At 36.4% G+C, this 15,821-nt stretch overlaps 1 protein-coding gene across 7 annotated transcripts; it reads right to left on the bottom strand.

Moving 5' to 3' along the window:
• Positions 1-162: 162 nt before the first annotated feature.
• Positions 163-14,175, bottom strand: LOC126665824 (uncharacterized). Of its 7 annotated transcripts, none has more exons than XM_050358750.1 (20): positions 12,985-14,175; positions 12,417-12,885; positions 11,990-12,077; positions 11,682-11,863; positions 11,438-11,574; positions 11,171-11,237; positions 10,233-10,398; positions 9,975-10,089; positions 8,840-8,915; positions 8,557-8,739; positions 8,091-8,251; positions 4,922-5,027; positions 4,374-4,578; positions 3,981-4,267; positions 3,688-3,812; positions 2,414-2,558; positions 2,207-2,299; positions 1,549-1,622; positions 1,096-1,149; positions 163-983 (listed from the first exon to the last, which is right to left on the bottom strand). In XM_050358750.1, the coding sequence occupies exons 1-20, from the start codon at positions 13,995-13,997 to the stop codon at positions 686-688; spliced, it is 4,044 nt and encodes a 1,347-aa protein (XP_050214707.1). In that variant the 5' UTR covers positions 13,998-14,175; the 3' UTR covers positions 163-685. The 7 variants fall into 7 exon arrangements, with proteins under 7 accessions (XP_050214707.1, XP_050214708.1, XP_050214710.1 ...); XM_050358751.1 differs by having other exon boundaries at positions 3,688-3,809; XM_050358753.1 differs by having other exon boundaries at positions 9,975-10,086.
• Positions 14,176-15,821: the final 1,646 nt, after the last annotated feature.

The following is a 15,821-nucleotide window of genomic DNA, read 5'->3' as shown; positions in this document are numbered from 1 at the left end:
TTAACTCATTTTATCTATAAAATCTAAATTTCTTAATATCCGTGTTTGTACTAAACTGCCTATTAATTTAGGACGGAAGGAGTAGTGTTTTGTCCAAAACACTCATTTTGAAAATATTTTTTATCCAAAACCACTTACACTGAAACATAAAGAAAAGAACTCTAAACACAAAAATCAACATATATGCTCTATAAAAAATGACTAAAAGAAAAGACTTGAAAATGATTCGTTATTGCTTACATGGACTTCCCTTCTTTAACAATATCAACTTACCTCCTTCCAACAAAAAGTATGATCCCACAAATACAAAAGGGAAGTAAAGAATTAATGATAATACTGTATACGCTATGTCGTATGGTACGGATAATAGTTTTGACGTGATTTACAACAGCCAACTATAAAACCTTTTCAAACCAATTCACTATAACAAACACTTCCACAAACCAATCTGTCCGAGTTGATTCAACCATATTAAAATCTCTGCCAGTGTCTTTTTTAGCTCTTCTTCCGGTTTAACCCAGCTGGGTACAAGGCCGAATTTTCAGTGAATCTGCCTCACCGTAGTGTAGTTTAAATGCAGTTTCTTCAGCTGCCCACAAATTTGCTTTTGGGTAAACATCCATCACTAAGCAACTTCCAAGTAACAAAATTACAAGTACTCCTCGCGGTGTTCTCGGTCGGTCAATTAGTCAGAGAACGGCTGTGAATCCATGCATAGATGCACCAATTTCCTTTGGTACTGCCCAAAATATTCACCAACTGCAATGACATCTTCACTCTCCGGGTTCAAACCAGGTAAATTACATAGAATGTCCTTGGCTTTCCCTGATTCATCATCTGAATTCCCTAAATTACTGACAATTTCTTCATGGATTTCGCGGCAAGCAAGTATGAACATGGCAGCTGTATCTAAATGCTGTGTTTCACGGAGAGCTGCTAGGGCCTCTTGCATTGCACCGGCCGCAACAAACAAAATAAGAGCCCTGCATTGTGTCGTTTGCAAAGCTTAAGAAGAGAAGAATAATCTATTTTCAAACAAAAGAAAGAAGAGAAAAACAATCGGTCATCATGTTCAAAGAATGGACACAGAAGTACCTCCAGATATTATGTTCAGCACGAAGCACATGTTCAGCCCACCTTTGCAAAACCCTGCAGTAATGAAATCTGATTATGAGATGATAATGCTCGCATCAATGAGTATAATAATAACAGGTCAATGCACAACAAAGGCACGTGTGACTTGAGGACACAACAAAGATATAAGGATGGTAAAACCATTTAAGAATTTAATGTGTGCAGTTTGACATAATTAAATGGTAATCTATCCAGCAATTAAGCTAATTTGTGACGAATTGCAGCAATTCAGTAAACATGGTAGGTAAGCTTGTTTGTTACTTGAAATCACATGCGTAGAAACTACCACTACTAGAAACAGAGTTACTAAATTGGTATAGAAAGATAAAAGGAGTCTTCAAAATGCAAAGTCTTGAGTTTGACTAGAAAGCTTCAAGTTAGGAGTTATATAATATTTTAAAAAAAAATCAATACCTTGCATAATCAGATCCCTTCAAGTGTGTAGCAGCTAAAGTTGCAGCATCAGTCCAACATCCAGCATCTTGTAGCTGCACAAGTGCATAAAGTATTCAGTTAAGGGCTTTAACCATCTTAATTGTTGTCAACCTTCCCCAGGCACGAATAAAATATGCCAATATTACGAACAAGAAGGTCAATCCCAGGATAATGGAAATATCAGGAGGGGACAGTTATTAGTCCATGTACATACACCTAACCTCCCTCTCAATGTCCCAAAGTATTTTGAGGCATTTCATTCTGTGGATAGCCGTATATAATGATGCAGCAATGCATTAATAATATGATGCAATAAATACAGTCTACTGTGAAAAACCCAGGATGAATTCCAACAATTTCTTGCAAGTACAAAAGACAAAGTAATTCTTCTTGTGTATCCATAACCTGATAGCCGTGAGACTCGAGAAGAAAAAGTTCTTTGAAAATTATGCTATATTGCAGTTTGTGCTATTAAGCCAAATAGAGGAATTAGATAAAGTGATCATTCTTTATTAAATTGTTGATCTAGGTCAATCAACTAGTTGCCTAAGTACCAAGTTGAATAACAAGAATTGAAGGAGAGAGAATGCTCGATTTTTTGTCCCTAAAACATAGGAAAGTTTATGTAAAATCTAACCTGAGAACAAGCTTCCTGATGTCTTCCAACCGCACAAAGAAGATGAGTGCCAGATAGTGATCGGTCAGTCCTAACCATATTAGCTGCAACAACCTTTTGATTGTACCACAGTCAAGAATCAAAAATAACACAAATCAAGAAAATGGTTGTGATCCAATCACAAACACTTTTACTCAAAAACGTGATTAATTCCGAAAATATGCTCACCTTAACTGCAAGCTCATGAAGAGACCTTGAGACAGCGGAAGAAAGAGCGACTGCACGTAAAGCATTTACATAGAAATATGAACTATCTGGAGACGTAGAAAGCAACAAACTAACCGCTGCTTCTAAATTTCCAACTGACACTAGCCTGTTTATCATGGAAATGATAAACAATTATCCAATTGAATATAGAAATCCAAAGCAGAAAGTATGACAGGCCAAGGCTACAAAATTACATTCTTAAAGTTGCACAAAAGTTTGAGAATAAGAAACAAAAGTATATTATCGTAGTCAATGGTGGCATCAGAGGTCCAGCTGCATGCAGGAAATGGCCATATCATCTTTTTTCAAACAAAAGATTAAATTCTTGTGAGCCTATTTTTTTCTCCTAGCATATCCGCAATTCGGGTTTTCCTCCAAAAATTGTTGAGCAGAGTAGATGCACTGTGAAAGTAAATGTAACTACTTGTGTCAAAGTTTTCAACAATGTTTATTACTGTAGTCAATGGTAGCACCAGAACCATATTAATTTTTTTCAAATAAATTCTTTAAGTTCTTAAAAGTATATTTTTCCCCAAGAATATCCAAAATTTGGTTTTCTTTAGCAGAGTGGATGCGCGCAATTGAGATGGCATTGGCATGGCAACAACTATAAAATGCATCAGTATCGAATGTCAAGCATATTTACTCGGAAAAAAAATGTCGAACATATTGAAGTCGCAAGAGGAAAGGCAACCGAGCATGGACCAAGGATGATGTTGGATGCAATAGATAAAAGAATCCACAATGTAAGACAGACCTGTATTTGAGCTCATGGATAGCTTAACAATCAATTAGGTTAACTTCTTGAATGAAAGGGAAAATGCAAATACCTTATCCATGAAAACCAAATTTGCATTGAGTTTCTTTAAGTGTTCTTAGGCCGTTGGAATTTGGACTGGCTCTGTTCTAGTAGTCATCAATCCACTTTGTATTGGTTTCTAAAGATTTACTCCGATGAAGTGTTTCTACTCAAGTATACTTAGTCCTGATCCCCAATTAAGAACAGTGAGTTGTGAATGACCTATGGTTCGTGCTGAAGTCTCAAGTAAGATTTGCTCAAATCAAATGCACTACTATGTTTTCAACCTTCCAGTCCAGTTCATCAACTATGTTTAATTCACAGGCATCATTTAAAACAGAAATTTACAAATTTCCAGATCTTCTCAAGCATCAGATACAATCAAATCGTACCAACTTGAGCATAAAACTATAAAACAGAATAGCAGATGACTCACTCGTGCACATGATTCTGAATAGCCTCCTCTCCGTCCAACTTCTCATGCCAAGGAATTCGCTCATTAGCATTATCCCACAACTCTTCTTGCTTGAAAGCCATCGACCTAAATGGACCTTTATGCTGCTAAACAAATAGTTCAGCATAATGCAGAGAATTGAAAATATTATACTACACACAGACATTACATTTATACAGAAGGGGGAAATAAGAAGAGAAAAACTGGGAAAAACAAGAGCTGGAAAAAGGAGAGCATGAATAACAAATGAAAACAACTAAAACAATAGTACTTACCAATAAATCCTGCTTTTCTTTACTAGTCGATGATTTCCCCTTCGATGCAATTCGAGTCAGCATAGCTGTGTCATCAAGGTCTGGGATTGAAGCTGAGATAGGCCCTTTCTGTGGAGACTTATTTGCCAACTTATTCATCAAATGTTTCAGTGCATGCGGTAACTGCAACCAGAAAATTGTTTCTGATGTTTCACCAAAAAGGGCAGCTGCAAAGGCAAACCTCACAGCACAACCTTTATTAACTATGGAGGCATACAATCTTGCCCTTTCATCATCAAGTATGCAACCTATCAATCATGCAGGTAACCACAAGATAAATTAAAATATATGTATATATAGAGCGAGAGAAGAGCCTTAGCATAAAACCGTAGAAAATAGAACAAACAAATCAACCTTCTTTTCGGTAAGGCTCTAATACTTTAAGCAGCATTTCTGGCACTACAGTGTCACCAATATGAGGTAAATCAACCATGTAACTGCGAAGATCTGATGCAGGTAAAGCAGTCCCAGGGATTGAGTGAGGCCTCTTATCAATACTTGTACCACAAGTGTTAAACCAAGATGGCTTGACACCCAATTGCAAGATCATCCTCAGCGCCTGTAGCAAAAGTAAATCAACAAAATTTGACATAACTGAAACTCATTCCATCTGGATACCTTAAACTAATCTCTAGAAAAGTAGGACCACCATGGAGCTAATACTCAACAACCAGCAATTTTAAGGCAAATATTGAATTTGTTTGAATATGAATGCTATGAAAAGGAAAAACTCACCCTAATTCCATTATGCTTCAAAAATATTTTTTATTTATACGTTACAGAAAAAAAATCACTGAAAAAACTAATAGGAAGTGAACCAAGTAGCGCAAGAACGTGTAAATTGTTACACAGGCATTCTAATCAAAATAAACAAAAGTAAATATGAAAAGCAGAAAAATAACCAGGGCATGTGGTGTGGGGAACAGTATAGGAGAGCATATCGGCATAGGCCTAAATCTTTCTTTAATAGCTCGAGGTTGCACTCCATAGGCAAGTTTTTTATCGTTTCTGCATAGATAGAACAGCACAAATACTTCAGCAGAGTTGATGAAACAAAATTTACCATGAACACACTAAATTACATAAAAGCTAATTAGCATTAATGGTTACAAATAAGTGGATTTTTAAGGAAGAGATCATCCTCTGACACTAATCTTATGGAACATGGCACAGAGAACAAAAGATTCATCATAAGTTAACACTCAAGAGTAATATCATTGACACAGTAGCTGGAGCAGGAAGTAAGACATGTTTCAACCCTAAGACATGACATCAACAATTAACCCAAGTTGCAACAATGTGACAAATCAAAATTTGGAAATAAAGTTAAAAATAAACAGTACAATAGAGCAAATTAATTTACCAGCTTCAGTTTCTATGTCCTTCTCAGCAGCCAATACAATTGATAACTTCACAAAAAATTAGTAAACATGAATTAATTGTCCGCATCTTAGTAGTATTTTTAGGGCTGTAAACGAACCGAGCTTCTCACAAGCACCTAGGCGTTCGGCTCGATAAGAGCTCGGTTCGTGTTCATTCGCATTATAAACGAACCGAAGTCGAGCTTGATATTATGTTCATTTATTTAAACGAGCTGAACATGAACATAGCAGTGTTCGGCTCGTTTATGTTCACGGAACAGCTCGTTTAAGAGCTTGTATGGGAGTATAGGAACTCGATATAAAGTTTGCGAACTAGCTAGTTTTATTTAAATTAAATATACTTTATTCTATTAAAGCTATATTATTTTAAACAAAATTATGCAGTTTTGATAGAAAAAAACAGCAAAATTACATAGTTTCATTTCGTGTTCGTGTTCATTTGTTTAGTTGTTAAACAGACGAGCTCGTTTAATACCCTCATGAGTTGATCGCGAGCTCGTTCACGAACTTGTTCATTTAGCAGCTAAACAAACGAACACAAGTCGAACACAAACCGAACATGAACACTATAAATTTTAAATGCACCGAACATGAACACCTTATTCAAAACTCGAATGAACATGAACCGAACATATGATGTAACGAGTTGAATATGAACACCTCAAAACTCGGCCCGCCTCGGTTCGTTTACAGCCCTAACTATTCTCGGCTTTCTTTTAAATCAGAGCCATGCTACATCAGACCACATGAACCCCTAGCTTATATGAAGAACCACATCCATGCTTGTATTAATTTACTCCACTCCCTAATAACACCCAACTGCCCCCTACCAAAGCTTATCAAGCATGAACATCATCATGGGCAGACCTACATAGAGCGTATGGAGAGCAATGCCCATCTTATAAATTAAAATTTTCAAATAATACTATTAATATAAAATTTAATAACTTAGTTTTGCCCGCGTTAATTTTTTTTATTTTACTCACCTCTATTTAATTATAAAATATATATATATATATACACTTTATATTTTTGCCCACCTTATGAAATTTGTTTGGATCCGCTACTGAACATAGCATACAAAGTTCACTGCTAATATCAGTATCACCTTCTTTTATAGGTCCAAAAGTACATCTAAAAATATCTGATCTAGATTATCAAAGGCAAAACCCATGCGGAGGCCGCTTTACTTTATCGGTTTTGTTCGAGAGGCCCCTATCCCAAAGCTTATCACGTCCGAGTCCCTATACTTGACAAAATCCCGATTATAACACCATTACGTGGATGGAAAATGGCAAGTGTAATTCACTCTCCGTTAAATAACGGAAAAAGGTGACATGGCATTTCCTCCTATTTATTGATGCCCACGTGGCATCACAAGTTAAGGATTTATTTTATATAAAATTATAATTTAATAAAAAATGGTAAAATACAATAACTTTGATGGCAAAATTAATATTTCTCCATCATCTTCTTCATACTTCTCTAACATTTAAGCTTAAAATTCCATTTTTTTTCCAAAAAACTTCCAAAATCCATTTCAGATGGCCGATTAACCAGACCCATTTTTCCTTTCATACCTTAACTAAACCTAATCTAAAGAAACTAATTATCCAACCCAGCAGTCATAGCTTTTTTTTTCTAAAATATGAACCAAAGCGTAGTTGATCTAAATTAATTTTGTTTCATCATCGAAGATTTCCTTTGATTACAAAAACAACAGAGGCACGCCATTTTCTCATTTGTGACAACGGCAGCGGCGGCGTTTTCTGGAGGCAACGGCAGCGGGGGCGTTTTCTAGAGGCAACAGCAGCGGGATAGGAAATTTCCAACATCAACTAAGTTCGTCTTTGTAATCTCGTAGCTTAGACACAACCGAAGATATTCTCACCAACCACCGGTCTTCCTCGTAGCTTTGTTTTTTTTTATTTTCTCAGATCCTTCAATTCTCGATCGTGTTCTTGTTTCTGGGCATTGATTAATTTTATCTGCATTTGATTAGTTTTAATTTTGTTGGGTTGTTTATTTGTGGGTGATTTATGGGTATTAATTGTTTTTCATTTTTTGGTCGAGAAAAAAACCAAAGTCTTTATTGCTCTTACCAGCAAAAAGATGAAAACAAAAGAAACAAAGGGATGAATCCCTAAAGCAGCAAAATCAGAAGAACAGCTAAGAACATGGTGTAAATTGCTTTTTATTAGTTGAAAGTTTTGGTCCTTTTGTTTAATTTTGATGTTTTTGTTTCTGGGTTTTGGTTGATTTCAAATGATTGGCTTTGTTTGAGATTGTTAAATCTACTGGTTTTGGAGAAAATGTTGGAGAAGAAAGAAGAAAATTTACTTGAGGTCCTTTAATTTTATGTGTATTTTATGGGGATTAAAAGTTTAAAAAACCATACTAATTTTTTTTTCAGTCTCACATAACGAGAGTGATTACACTTGCCATTTTCAATCCATGTAAGGGTGTTATAATTGAGATTTTGTCAAGTACAGGGACTCTAACGTGACAAACTTTGGGGTAAGGACCTCTCAAACAAAACCGGTAAAGTAGAGGGGCCTCCGTATGGGTTTTGCCATTATCAAATCATGGAAACTCTTGCATACAGTCAAACATGATACATGTCTTGGAGACTCTTTCATATTTATAAAATATAAAGGAATCTATGAGCTCATCTAAAAGTGGTACTTACAAATTAACTTCAACGAGGCGGAAGCTACTATCAGCTCCAGCAATGCATAATATCAAAGGGTCATTTTTGTCTGTCCGCACAGGCAACCAATCAAGCTCCAATACAAGAGTTCCAGGAAATTGAGGTTGCAAAAGCGAATTGGCTAATGGATCCTGACTGTCCTGCAGTTTGAGAACATGTAATGTAAGTATCAGGATCAAATGGATATTTGGATCTAAATAAATAAAATCAATATGCATTAACTACAAAATCGTACCAAAAGCAATTCAGAAAACATATAGTTAATTATACACACACAAAAACACTAACATGTGCAATGGATTTTAATATACTGAGATATAGAGAGGTAACAACAAATTTCTCAGCAGATAATCGAATATATAGCACATCACCAGCTGCATAGCATGCACATGCAAATCAAATACAATGGAACGACAAGCAACTAATAGCAATTTCTTGTGCTTACAAGATCAAATACGGAAAAGGTATTATCATAAAAAAGCACTGCAACACGCCCTCGACTACGATCTCCAGGAACAACAGGTGAAAATTTGATTCTCCGGATTCCGTCTCTGTGAGTGTTAAATGATGAAGAATGTCCAGTTGTCACATCCCACCAGCGTATGTTCCCGGACCTGTCACCCATAACCTGAGAAATTGTAAACCAGCCTCTTAACAAATCTTTTGGAAGAACTAAGTTTTTAATCAAGAAGAATAATGAATGAAAGATAAGATAATGCAATACATACGACATGAGGCAATCGGTAAGCCATGGCTGTAATCAGTCCATCAGATGAAACAAATGAAGAAGAAGGCCATTTTGGTCTACAAAGAAAGCACAAAAAGTCACATGAGCCAATGTGACCAAGATATAATTTTCAGCCATGTAGCATAAAGGGCAGACGGCAGAGGAAACAATAACGACATTTGATCAATGATAAATCATAATGACTAAAGGTCAAAAGAAAGAATTTCTATAAGTTTACAACAAGAGCTAAATGAAGAAACCAAGTGATTCAGGTTCCATATTCTTGACAAATCGATGTCATTACAAAAGGTTAGGTTCCAACCTAACCCTCAGGAACCCTCATTGCCAACTCTATTCGTTGAACTTTTAACAAAGCATCAACTTTCATGTCACTTTAATTATTTTTATGTTGTTCCCAGTTTTCATGTGATTGAGGCATTGCATATAGCAAAGATAATTGTCCATTTCTTAGGCTTCCACTTCTGATCAAAAAGACGGTTTGATGTGTCACCTATAAGGAAAGAGCATGAAATGGTTCATACAATAGTTCGCAGTGGTAGGTAAGAACCTATAGAGTCCATTTCCTGTGATTGAGGCATTGCATATGGCAAAGATATGTGCCCATTCATTTGGCTTCCATTTTTTATCGAAAAGAGGGTTTGATGTGTCAGCTATAAGGAAAGGGCATAAAATGGTTCAAACAATAGTTTGCAGTCCTACATAAGAACCTATAGAGTTTACAATGTCATTCAAGCTTCATAAGCAAGGTATTTTGTTCTATCTTCTACAGTAAACATTTACTTCCTGCATGCAAACAATAAATCATAACAAAATGATAGATTTATAACCTCTCAAATGGGAAAACTGCTCATAAATTATTAGTGACCTGCAAGTACATCATCTATTCCAACAAAACTAGCATCACAATCCTAAAAATAGCTACATCTAATATTTCCACAAAAAGAATGCATTTGGAGTATGTAAGCGAAATCCAGGTGCAGCAAGATAACTTCTGAATGCAAAGTAGCCATTGTATGACAAGAAACCCTAAAGTCAAAACTCCTTTTAGATAAATTTTCCTTTTCACTAAAGCTGTGCATAACAGAACCCTAATTCAATCGATTTAGAAATAATACCTGAAATCACGAATCCTCCTTCCATGAACCTCAAAAACTCCCAGTGCGCCATTTACAAGTGCAAATGCAAAACTTTCTGCTACATCATCCTGAGAAGCATCTGAGCTTGCTGCTGCTGCACCATAAAGAACCAGTTTCATGAACAAAATACTTTCAAAAAAAATACAGATTATGAAAGAGATATTCACTAAATCTGATTGTAGCTGATTTTTTCTTTTTCTTTTTTGAAAAGAGATAAAAGAAATTAAAAGAACTCACTCAATTCAGATGCAGATGCTTTTGGGGGAGATGCTCCATCTGGTGCTGCCGGTTGTTGATCTTTAGATGACCATGAAAATTGCCTAGATGGACCATTTTGAACTGTCCGGGGAACTGTTGGCAGAGTCCATTCCAATACCGTGAATGGAAGAGCTAATGATCTAAGCTACATGGACGTATAAAGCATAATAATTATCTAGAAGAAAAGCAAACTGTAAAAATCTACAGAAGTTTATTTTTTTTCTCCGAAAAAAATATCGCACAATTTTTTTAATTGCATTACGACTGAGAATATGAGCTAAGTGCAGTTCCATGTAAATAACAAGAAATACCCATTACAAATTATGACATGATGACACATTACATGTGAAGAATAAAAACAATCGTCACACATGAGAACGTAATATAATGTCCTATTCACAGTTAATGGACTTCATCTAAAATTTCAAAGCAACCTAGCATTCATACAAACAATTGTTCAGTAGCAGGCTATGTGTGACCACAACAGCTCTAAAACCTTATCCCTCACATCAACAAATTCCGTTGTAATAACAAAATTGAAGCCATTTTGAGTCATCAACTTAATAAACACATTTCAACCAAGAGAAGGTACAGAAAATGGGTTAGATCTCTTCTTATAAATAGAATTTATAAGTTCATTTCAAAAACATAATATATATGACAAGATAGATATGTTGGCTACCAAAAAAATCATTACTACAACTGCATCCTCAGAGTAATCTTATCTCAAAAGGTTAAATGATAACATGACATTTAAAGCATTTACTTGGTCTAGCATTAACCCCCATGCTTGAACCATTATTTACCAATTAAGTACATGAGGCCAATCACCACTAGATAAAAAAAATTCTTAAAAAAGAAAATTAAACAACGAATAAAAAATGCTAGTTGAAAAGAGAAGATTTCAGCCAATGTACCATAATAGGACTCTTTGTCATTGCCCAAACCTCCACAGGCGCATCACGAAACAAAATAAGAAGATACCTGAAAATTTTAGAACGTGGGTCTAAGCTATTAATAAAAGTCAAGAATAAAAATGGATAATGAAGATTAGATAAGAAACATGGAAAGAGGTAATACTTGAAAGACAGATTCAGCAGATCAAGTAGAAGTCCAAGTCAATTACATATCAAATAGCAAACAAAATATAAAATAAAAATACGAAAAGCAGGTATCAAGATAACCTTCCAGACGAAGAAGTCCGTAAAGCTCTAATGGGTGCACGTTCTGGCTTTTGTAAAACCCGAAATGGTTTTTTAAGGCCGCTTCGAACACAGGTTACCACGAGCCTATTAATATAACCTCCAGTTTTTTCATTCACCTGAGATACAAGAGCAAGAGTGTGATGAGAAAATAAGCAAAAAAACAAAAGAAACGAAATGAAAGTTATTCCTCTAGAAAATATAAATTTAAGATAAGCATCTATACCTGAGTGTAAGAAAATGAAACTAGTCTAGAATTTCCAAGCCACCGTAATCCCCTAACTGTACCATTATGAACTGAGAAACTTGTGGCAACAGCATTGGCAGAAACATCCACGATGTCCACTGTTCCATTCTGAGTTCCCAAAGCAACCAGGGGAACAGCTGCAGCAGGAAGGTTTCCTCCACCTTCAAGGTATTTATATTACCTCATTAACCAAAGTCCTAATTATAAATAAAAGTAAGATACAAACTCCAGACTGTTAAAGAAACTATAATTCTGATTACTGAAATAAGAGTAAGGATGAAACTAACGAGCCAAAGTAGCAGTCAAAGAGGGAGAAGGCACAGCCAACATTGTTACTGTTGAAGAAAGAAGCTGCAGCTGTCCAACTAGGCTGATCTGCATCAATGCTTGTCACGTAAGTAAGCATTTATAACCCAATGAATGTGGAGAGGATCAATTATTGCGATATTCATAAGATAGCTACCACTGTGTGGCGGATTTAAAATATTGAACTTCACTAGGATAGCCTTTAGTCATTGACCAATCAAAACAAGAAGACAAATGTACATTTTTGATTATGAATTGAAACTCGGCGAGATGTAGCTAAACCTCCAAAATCATAAGTTCACATTGTTGAATTAACAGTTTTAGACTCTTGGATTACTGTCTACATCAGAATCAGGACCATACGACTAATATAGATTTACATCAAAGAAAAAAAGTCTATTCACTAACCTTATATGAGATGCTAGCCTGGCTGAGAATAGATGAAGGGCGGGTTTTACTGCCACTTGGAATATCTAGTTGCTTTCCTGCTTCTGGAGCAAGACCATCACCATTGGCCCCTAAAAGAGGCATTTCATTGGCAATAGAAGCCACAGCCAAGTCTCTAACACTTCTCTTATCAGTGTCACCCGTCCCTTCAACAGTCAAAAGCCAGTTCCATACTTTTCCATCATCCGAAATGGATATCAAATGCGTCTTAGAAAGAAGAAGAGTATCATCGAAGAAGTCGAAAGGATTGTCCAAATCCTTAATGTCAGCTGAAGGAGTATTAGGTACATCGGAGTACATCTTAGCAACCGTCTGGAGAGTGGACTCCGATTGGGAAATGGCCACAGCTAGAACCGACGGAGGAGGCATAGGTGTGCCGATTGAAGGCATTAACTCCTCCATTGCACACATTATATGCAACTGCTCTCCACTGTGATCACATATGCAATAAATGTATGCAAATCATATTTACAAATAATCACAACCAATAATTAAGGGAATAAATTTGCAGGTGCTAAATAGAACTTACTCTTTACGGCGCCAGATACTGAGCTTCCCATCAAGATGAGTACAATAAAGCAAGTCATTGCAAGGATCAGGCAACACATCCAAGAACTTAGCGCAGCCTCTAGGTAAAGTTGTACTAAACAGCGCCGTTTCATACTGCAAATCAAAAACAACTAACTCTCTAGGAAAGGTCACGAACACGATATGTCTCCACTGCGGCGAAAATGCTAATTTCACACTGTGCAACGGGAAAACCGCAGAAGCAGGAGAAGATCCAGCATCAGCCGACGTCGTATTATCCTTCTCTAACCGAGAGAATTCACTAAAATCAGTTTTAATACTAAGCTCTTTAATAACGACATCATCTTCGGTTTCTCCGAGTACTTTAATGGATACTAGAAAGCCTTTCAAACCGATAACGCAAAAATGACGCGAATCAAACGGATCGCGACGAATGCAAGAGAGAAACTCAGGCGACGCGTCGTATTTGAAAAAGCATTTGGAGGAGCTTGTTGCAGTAGTCGTAGCTGTAGAGTAAAGAGAGAGCAACGAAGGACCTGAAATCGCGGCGAGAATGTAGGAGTCAGGTCGGGAGAGGATCCAGCAGAGGTCTTGAATTCCCGACTTGGACGAACTATTCTGATTGTCGAGCCAGAGGAGGACGGATTTGAGGCGGAAATCAATGAGAGCGATGCGGCCGTGGCGGTCAGCAGCGGCGAGGATGAGGTGAGAGGAGGAAGAGGAATGGAGAGAAGATTCATCAGCGGAGGTGGAGAGGAGGTCACGAGGAAGAGGAAGCGGAGTCCAGCGGACGGAGGTGATGAAAGGAGAAAGGGAGTTATTAGGCGGCGGAGGGAGAGGGATGGTGGAAATGAGCTGAAGAGAACGGGAATCAACGACGGAAATGGAAGAGCCGGAGGGGAAAGCTAAGAGGCCGGAAGGAGAAAGGTCGATGGAATTGAAATTGCTCCGGGACGGCGGGCCTGGTAGCATGCAGTCCCAGGGCGAGTCTGGTGTTGCTTGTGACGGTGACATTGGATCACGCTAAATGCGGAGCTGGTACATTAGAGAGAGAGTGTGTGTGTCGGAATGCGGATTTGAAACGTTGATCTGTTTGTTTGTTGAGTGTCCGTGGCGAAAAGGAGAGAGAGAGGATTTGAGAGTGTTTTTGATTTGCTGAATGCTGCTGCTGACTTTTCCCTCTTTGGTTTTGGTCATGGTACGTACTAAAAATGATCCAACAACGTGTTTTTATTTTAATTATAGAATTAATTTATTTATTTATGAACAAAGGATCACTTTACCCCCTGAACTTGTCACAAAGTATCAAAAACGTCCAAATTAGCAAAACTGAGTCACTTTTACCCTTAACTTGTCAAATTTAGTACAAAAACCCCCCTTCCCACTCTCACCCTAGAGAGTGAGGTACACTCTCCGGTTTTTTTATAGTGGTTTTTTTTGGAAAGTGGTTTTTAATGATAAATAGTTTGAATAGGTGCTTAATATTTTTTGATTTTTTAAATTAACACAATAATTTAAAAAAAACTATTTAATCTTTTTATTTTAAAACTTTATATATTAAATCAATTTTAATTAAAAATAAAGAGGACTAATTTGTACTTTTTACAAAAACAAATTAGTTTTTAAAGAGATGAGCGGCTGCCGGACTTCTTCTCCGGCAGCTGCCCATCAGAGACGACGAGCTTCTCTCTGAAGCTCGTCGTCTCGTCTCTGTAACAGAGACGAACCCATCTTACAGAGACGATGGTTCATCTCTGTTACAGAGATGATGATTGTCTCTGTAACAGAGATGAACCCATATGGATTATCTCTGTTACAGAGATCAGTCTGTCTCCGTTGGAGACGGAGGCCGGAGGTTGGTCGGAAAAATCGATGGTATATGGATTTAGAGTCTTGAGTTAATTAGATTAGGTTAATTATGATTTAGTGTTTAATTAGGATGTTTAATTTAATTAGATTAGGTTAATTAGGATTAAGTCTTTAATTAGTATGTTTAATTAAATTAGATTAATTAGAGTTAAGTATAATTAGGTAGAGTTAATTTTAAAATTTAAAATCTCACTCTCCAATTAAATGCCACATCAGCATAAGGGGGGTTTTAAGCCGGTTTTGCCAAGTTCAGGTTAAAAGTGATACGGTTTTCTCAATTTGGACGTTTTTGATATTTTTTGCCAAGTTTAGGGGGTAAAGTGATCCTTCGTTCATTTATTTATTGATAAATCAATTTTCCCTTTTTTTAAACGGAACTAGAATTCACTGAAAAAAGATTAAAGTGAAAAAGGTCTGGTCGCGTTTTTATTTAGATAAATTTTGGTGTTCAGTTTGATTTGGACTCTTTTAAAAACCGAACAATTGAACTAATTTTTTTAAAAAAAATATATATATTAATTATAGCAAAACAGTATCACCAGGATCATAGGCCCACGATAATATGTTAAGGACACTTACAGTCCTGGATTGTTTTATGTCTCGACCAGAATCATTAAAAACACTGTCTAGATTGAGGTATGAATTATATTACTTGCAAAGAAAGTTAGAAAGATCATGTTAGTTAAGGAGGCCACAGACGATTCTTTGACAAGAAAAGATACACACACCACATCATCTACGCTCAACACACATTTTTTCTACTAAAATAATTGAAAAGGTCAGCTCAGTCTAAAAAATATGAAATTTTACCATGGAAGCACGGGTAAAGGAGAAGAAATATACTATATATATCATTTTATCAAAAATCCTAAGGTACTTTTTTTTATTCTCTATTTTTTTTCTTGTTTATTTTTTTCTTCGCTAAATATTTATTTGAACGTCGAAATGAACACCTGAAGATCTCTTTTG

This window comes from Mercurialis annua, linkage group LG1-X (assembly GCF_937616625.2).
Source record: "Mercurialis annua linkage group LG1-X, ddMerAnnu1.2, whole genome shotgun sequence".
Lineage (NCBI taxonomy): Eukaryota > Viridiplantae > Streptophyta > Magnoliopsida > Malpighiales > Euphorbiaceae > Mercurialis > Mercurialis annua.
This window is presented reverse-complemented; position numbering and strand designations above follow the sequence as displayed.

Excerpts from the sequence above, each read along its gene's own strand:
- LOC126665824 (XM_050358750.1), bottom strand. The coding sequence starts at position 13,997 with ATGTCACCGTCACAAGCAACACCAGACTCGCCCTGGGACTGCATGCTA. Across the intron at positions 12,886-12,984 it reads AGTATCTGGCGCCGTAAAGA|TGGAGAGCAGTTGCATATAA; the intron begins GTAAGTTCTATT and ends ATGTGATCACAG. Across the intron at positions 10,399-11,170 it reads TGACAAAGAGTCCTATTATG|CTTAGATCATTAGCTCTTCC; the intron begins GTACATTGGCTG and ends ACGTCCATGTAG.